Genomic DNA, 7,731 nt, shown 5'->3' with positions numbered 1-7,731 from the left:
AATAGCTCTGTTACATCATTTATAATAACAATTGATAATTTAAAACAAATAAATTTACCTATTTACTTATTTTTTGCTTAAAAATTTTACTTTGAACAAAATATTAAAATTTCATTGAATTGCAAGGTATTAGTATGGCCACAACGAAATTGTGAACATGCAAAATGGACAACTGCGTTGTTTTGTGTACATGCCGGCCACTGTTATGTTGCTGCCCTCTCACAAACGTTCATGTAGTAGGATTCACAACGCCGTTTTCAGTTCACTGTCGTGCTGCTGCAGTCTGTCGCGACCATTGTGTTCCGCACATAATAGTTGTGTTATTAATTTGTTTTGTTTTGTTTCTATTGTATTTATTGCTTCGCACTCGTTAGATTATACTTGCGTGTACGGGCGATAATAAGAGAACGTATGGCCTTTGAGTCTGCGCGATATGTGCGTGTTTATGTGCATATAATATATGCTTAAAGTGGTTAATTGCAATCCTGCTTGCTTGTATATTAACAAGGATAAGGGGTATTGCTGAAAATGTGCCGATTTAGTCTTTGAATATAGAATATATAATTAAATGCTAATATTGGCTTTGGCTACCAATTACTGATTTTTTGTTTGTTTTGTATTGTCCGTCGATCTCGTAATTTTTTTATTTTTTAATAGAATGTAGTTTTTTCCTTATTAAACGGTTGCATTTACCGCACCGAAATTTTTTTTTCGAAATTTTTAAATTGTAATTTAAAATTGAATTTAATTATGTCCCCTATGTACGTTATATGCATGTTATGTATATACCGGTATAGGCAAATTGTATGCCGTGTGTATGCGTGTATATTATTTTGCCGTACGAATAACGCGGGAAGAGGAAATGGCAAAGTGCAGGTCTGCACTTTTTTTACAAATGCAAATTTGTGAAATTTAATGATATTTTAATTTGTATATACATACATATGTGTGTATGCTAATTTATTTGCTGTCAACTTTGGTAATATATATGTGGGTGATAAAGGGTTAAACGACAGCCGTCGCACACAGTAAATAAGAAGAAGCATCGACATCCACCATCCACCGACGCCTTGAAAGAAGAAGAATTCTACGAGCTTACAASARGRRGAGTTGAAATARAACGACGAACGCGAAACGACGTGGSATAAAAGACGACGCGCATCAATTCTCCTCATCACGCATAATAAAATCCCACATAGATGATAAGATAAATTAAACTAAATAATATTTAAATCCTTTTTATAGATCAAACATAATAAAATCCCACATGTATGCAAACTCATACATACATACATATTTACGTTAGTTTGTTGGCGAAGCTGTTCGAGCAGCAAGATAAGCGGTGACAATCGCCGGTCATTCGTTTATTTTTTTCGGCACAGCTTGGAGTTTCTACCAGCAGCACAACGTTGTGATGCTTTGTCGTCGCGTCAGAGCTTCGACAGATTAACTCTTTGACAAAACGTGAGTTTAGGTCATTGGTTGTCCGTGACAACGGAGATGCGAAAGATGCGTGCGACACTTGTTATTATGAATGTATGTACATATGTATGTATGTGGCTCGCATTTGTTTGCGTAAACATACAGACAAATGTGCCAAAGAAATAATATACATACACATGTATATGCCATAGAAATTCTATATATATATATATATATCTATATAATACGAATATGCATGTTTCATGAGGGTCATCAATTCTCTTTGAAGAAATTAAGTTCATTTGGCACATATTCACTCTGTAATAGTCGAAATGAATATAATTTATTTAAAAATTAAAATTATTTTTACCTAATTCTTCCTGATTTTGTAAAAAAAATTAAAATTTTTACCATTTTTTGGAAAACAATGGTTCATATAATACAAAATAATCACGAAAATGTGACTCAGAGAATGCTTTTTTACATTCTCTGTGTGACTTTGTATATTTTTCTTCAAAGCATTTCTCTTTATTTATTCTCGCATGACTTCAGATGTTTAACATATATCTCTGCCATTGAACGTGCTCATTTCTGCTAAATAGCAGCGAAAATGGTGAATTCCTTACTACAATTCTATCAGCTCTATTAGCCGCCCAATCGGACCATCATACAGAATTCAATTTGCACCTTCCTTATGCTTTACATTCTCTGACTGTATTATCAAACCTAACCGATTTGATATTAGGAAACTAAATTACTCGAACATCAAAAACAATTCCACATCATTTGTTTACATATTTAATGTTTAAATTTTTCTTAGCACAATCTTCTAATTTGTTTAAACGTAATACACGGCCCAGTATAGAATGTTTGAAAAATGATCGTTTCTATCGGGATCCGCATCGACTGGTACATAAGATTTGGACCAACACTGAATGTTCAAGGTATTTCCTTTGTTTAGATGGTGACGTTTTTGAATTCAAATGCTCGGAGGGTTTATTATTTGATGTTGTCAGACAAATTTGTGATTTTAAGCAGAATGTGGATAACTGTGATATTACTGCAGGTAAGAAAATACTTCTTCAAGTTTTGACACACATTTTCTAGAATATATTTATATGAAAAATTGGCACCCGAAGTTTCCTAAAATGATAATTAGTTATTAATAAAAAATAACATAAAAGCATACAATGAAAAATATTCYATTACTTTTTTTCTTTTAATCACATGCATCTGTCACTTTTTATTATGTTATTTCTACTCACATAAGTATATATGTATGTATGTAAATACTTGTTTTGTTAAAGAAAAACAAATCCCAAAGCCACTATTGGAAAAAGGTGGATGCAAAGACAAAACACATTTAAGTTGCGCAGACGGCACTTGTCTACCAAGCGAATATTTTTGTGATGGATCCATTGATTGTCCAGATGAATCCGATGAGGTAAATTATATTCCAAATGTTTAACACAGGCTCTAGAGCAAATAATATTATAAAAATTTATATTAGGGTTGGTGCGATATGGATAACGACCCCAATGCTGCTATTTCATGTGACATGCGTAAATGCCATTTACCCGACTGTTTCTGCTCCAAAGATGGTACACAAATACCTGGACAATTAAGTCCAAATATGGTCCCACAAATGATAACGTTAACGTTTGGTAAGCAATGGAAGCTGTACTAAGTATACAAAAGTAAACAGTACTATACATTTATAAAGAGTTATCGGGTGTAATTCCTGGCGGACCAGAATTCTCGAAGCGGACCGTATTTTAATTGAGTAGTTAAAATTAGAATTATATTGATAGGTGACGTATATTGTGGGAAAGATTAAATCCCGCCGTCAAAAAAACTGATACTGGATAGACACACACTACTCCTTCGTTGATTTTAAAGCTGCTTTTATCATCACGATAAGATATTTTCTTTATGCTGAATGGGATCTCCCCGAGCCGTTCGATACCAAATGAGGTTTCTGACAAGTTAACTCTCTATCGTGCGACACCTTTAATCTTCTGCTGGAGAAAATAATTCGAGCTGCAGATCTGAATCGAAGAGCCACAATTTTTTATAGGAGTGTACAACTGCAGGCGTATGCTGATGATCCAGTCCAATCTCCAGTCTGGATAATGACACCAGAATACCTGCTAATCGACTGTGTGCAGTAAGGGCAGCATAAAGGCTGTTGGATCCGTGTTTAAAAATAGGGATCAGTATGTTGGAATTTATCAATTTACTGTGGCTAGTTGTGGTCTAGGTCGCGGTGCAATCCTCACTTAYTTCCTACACTTGCGTTCTCTCCRCGCGCCCTGGAAATGTTGTGGTTGTTGTGTAAGATGCGGGGGCCAATCCATGTGGAGCCTGGGGTCACGGTTTAAAGGGAGGAAGTTTCAGTGGTCCATATTCCACATTTCTCATTGAGAGATTTACATCTGCCCACTTTACTCTGGATAATCTCCCAGTTTGCTTCACTCTCCAGTACAACGCTGATTATGTTGTCCGTGTTGTCAGGTCTTCTACGGTGGTGCATTCTCGTTACCATCACTCACACTTAAAGAAAGTGTGCTTAGGGGGTGTCTTTTGTCGCGTCGGTGTATAAGCATGACAGCTCTTCGACTTTTTCCATTGCGTGTAAATATTTATTGAAATATCCGTGATCGGAAAACAAMTAAGTTGTGTAAAAATCGACCTCTCCGATTTTACGGCTTATCCATAAGTTTAGGTATTTTATTAGTCTGGCCGTCCATCTGCCGCGACACTCATTCTCCCATCTTCGTTCTCGTATCGTGTGTTCATTCGATCAATTACGCTGCTGTTATTTTCGGAAGTTTTCTTTTGGCTTTCGTATGTTAGTCAATTGATACATTACCGCTTATAGTTAATATTGTTGATGTCTCCAAGAAAACTTTTCAACATAACACTGATTTGATCCCACGCCCCAACGAAAGAGAAGGATGATAAGATCAAGATGCCGCTTATGAACGGCTGCAGCTTATGATAACTGCTATCGCCACGATGTAAAAGTTACACTTTTGGTACAGCAGTCGGAAAATTCTGCCGTCATATCAAAACCTCTCCACATGAGTTGAAGCTCATCGACTTAGCAGAGGACGGAAATATGGCTGTCTCCTCAWCGAAATGTTCGTAACTAGACCGATCATGACATCATAAGTGAACGACATGCGTCCAGTGACCTTGACATGCGGGCTCTCCGGGGACCTAACATTGACTTGGCCACTATCTCATTGAAGCGAAGATACGGACCTGACTATGTACAGCAAAGCACACCCGTCAACAAACACACGGAAGATACSACGTTAAGAAGCTACTATCACAATCGACTTGAACTCTTGTTCTCTGAGAGCAATCATCAGCAACATGGTATAAGGGAACTGTGCGTCGGCATTTCAAGCTCCTCACGTACAGCTGTAAGAGAAAGTATAGGTTCTTGTAAAGGTCGAAAGAACAGCTGGTAAGATGAGTAGTGTCTCAGCGGAGAAAAAACAGACACCCTATCTCCCAAAATTGGTGTCGAACAGCACACGAACAGGGCGGAATAGATACCGAGTTGAAGAGAAACGCAACAAAAAAAGAAAGAGGGGAAATGTGTGAATGRGAAGAGTGAGAAGTTGGCCGTTGCCTTTGAGAATTCTACGAAAATATTCGGCGACTAATGGAAGTTTTCAAGACCAGAGCATAGTCTTGTATAACCCAAAGAGATGTTCTAGTGGCTGATGTTCAGATCATACTGAACTTATAGAGGGAACACTTCGCCAGCTTGTTGAACGGCAGTAAAAGTGTAACATCTGGAGATGGCGAACCCGATTCTCTAATTAGATTCGCATAGCAATTACCCGCTTAAAGAACAACAAAGCGCAGGGCCGATGAATTACCGGTCAAGCTATTCAAATACGACGGCGAAGAACTAACAAAGTGCATGCATCAGCTCCTTTTCAAGATACGGTCGGATGAAAGCGTGCCCGACAATAGGAACCTGATTGTGCTCTGCCCAATCCACAAAAAGGGAGACCCCATAATTTGCGCCAAATACCGTGGGACAAGCCTCCTCAACATCGGATATAAGGATCTACCATCAACAAACTGATTGGACCTTATCAGTGTGGTTTTAGACATGGAAAATYAACATCCGACCAGATATTTACCACGCCTCAAATCTTGGAAAAGAGGGGGTGAGAATAGAATCGACACACACCACCTCTTCATCCATTTCAAAGCTGCTTTCAACAGCACGAAAAGGAGCTGCCTTTTTGTCACGTTGTCTGAATTTGGTCTCCTCTCAAAACTAATACGGATGTGAAAACTGGCGTTGAGCAACAACGAAAGCTCCGTCAGGATCGTGCCACTTCTTCAATCTGTTGCTGGAGAAAATAATTCGAGCTGTGGAACTTAAAGGTACAATCTTTTACAGTTGCTGGCGTAMGCCGATGATGTTGATATCACTGGCCCCAACATTCGCGCCGTTAGTCTAGTAGTGAACGCGGACAAAACGAAATATCTCTTGTCATCAAACAAATAGTCGTCGCAATCGTGACTGAACTCCCACATCACTATTGACAGTCGTAACTTTGAAGTGAAAATCTCTCTCTCCGAACAAAGACTAAATTCTACAAAGCACTTATTATCGCCATCCTGCTATATGATGAAGAGACATGGACGATGACAACATCTTATGAGTCGGCTTTACAAGTTTTCGAGAGAAAGATCGATGGAACTCTACGACATATACGGCGACATTGATATAGTTTAGCGAATTAAGAGTCAACGGCTGCGCTGGCTAGGTCATGTCGTCCGGATGGAACAGAAAAGTCCAGCTTTGAAGGTTTTGGATTCGGGACCTGCCAATGGAAGCAGCTTAACAGCTTAACAGATCAGGGGGAGAAAGTTCTGTCTGCACTTGATGTCACGAAGTCCAACAGGGAAAAGAAGCGACAGGTGCGCTATTGTTAACTCTAAAAAAAACAGTTAAGAACAACAAAAACTAACATACTCACTTTTCTTCGGTTTTCTTGCAAACTTTTGGAAAACAATTTTTTTTTTATTTTTTTGGAAAACACAACTTTATTTCGAAAATACATATATGTATATATGGACAATGCCGAAATATTGCTATATAAATTGTGRCAAACTAATACCCGGAAACTATAATTAAAACGCAAAATATTTAATTATTTAACTATATTTATTTTGTCGCCTTCAAAGAAATCCCCACCAGATGTAATGCACTTTCCACCTTCCATAAGTAGCTTTTGGCATGGTCTTCAGCTCTTTCAGCAAGTTTTGTTTTACCTCTTCGATCGACTAAAAAATAGTTTCACGGAGTGGCAATTTCATAAAGGAGCAAAAAAAATCACTCGGGGCCAAATCTGGTGAATACGATGGTTGTTCGATATTATTCATTGCGTTTTTGGCTTTACGGGGCATCTCGACAGGATAAAATCTATGTCGTACTAACTGTCAAATCTATTGCTATTGCTAAATCTGTATGTGGGCATTTGTTATCTTGACATAATCATTTGCGCAAGGCGTAGGATAGGTAGGAAATGCCGTCGGGTAGGTACCTGATGTAGCTTTTATGAGGAAAATAAAAAAAGCATTACGATCCTTTTTCTTTTCATCTTTTTCTGGGAAAAATAAGATAATAACAAAGGAGAAAGATCCTTTTTTTCAGAAACGTATTTTTGGGAAAAATAAGAATTCATATTTTTGGACTACTATATAATAATTGTGACATAAATATACCAATTAAAATAATAAATGTAAACTGAACAAAGATATTTTGATTAATGGTTGTATAAGTTTAWTAAATTTAAGACTTCGCGCATTCCCAACCCAATTTGCATAATTTTTCTGTATATATATATTCTGTATATATATATAGCAAAGTAATTAGTATTTCATATATTGTAAGCAATAAGCAATATGGAGTCTCCACAGGCACGGCAATACAGTTAGTAAGACATAGATTTTATCCTGTCGAGATGTCCCGTTAAGTTCGGTCACAATYGTGGCTCGATGCGAGAAAATACAGGAGTCGAATCATTACATCCGTTAACGTATCACTCGTCAGGTAAAAGCCTGTGTTTTGTATTATGACATACGTGATCGTTACGCTTCTATCGTAATCTGACATGATGATATACTTGAACGAGTATATAAACATATCCGACGCATTCATTCGAACGCAAATTACCAATCGTAATATACAAATTTATGGAAATGAGAGCAATTTTTTTTTTTTTTTTTGTTATGCCTTTTATAATTTTTAGAAATAAAGAACATAAATAA

General features: G+C 37.1%; 1 protein-coding gene across 2 annotated transcripts in view; it reads left to right on the top strand.

Moving 5' to 3' along the window:
• LOC108969384 overlaps nucleotides 1-7,731 on the top strand; it is a 34,389-nt gene that overhangs the window by 9,509 nt on the left and 17,149 nt on the right. For both annotated transcript variants that reach the window (XM_018934067.1, XM_018934076.1), the window contains exons 2-4: nucleotides 2,243-2,488; nucleotides 2,730-2,866; nucleotides 2,933-3,086. In XM_018934067.1, the coding sequence (XP_018789612.1) occupies nucleotides 2,243-2,488; nucleotides 2,730-2,866; nucleotides 2,933-3,086 (537 nt within the window). The remainder of the gene's footprint in view (nucleotides 1-2,242; nucleotides 2,489-2,729; nucleotides 2,867-2,932; nucleotides 3,087-7,731) is intronic.

This window comes from Bactrocera latifrons, unplaced genomic scaffold (assembly GCF_001853355.1).
Source record: "Bactrocera latifrons isolate USDA-ARS-PBARC rearing strain unplaced genomic scaffold, ASM185335v1 scaffold_1049, whole genome shotgun sequence".
In the NCBI taxonomy this organism is placed as follows: Eukaryota; Metazoa; Arthropoda; class Insecta; order Diptera; family Tephritidae; genus Bactrocera; species Bactrocera latifrons.
The sequence above is the reverse complement of the archived record's forward strand: the minus strand, read 5'-3'. Positions and strand labels throughout refer to the sequence as shown.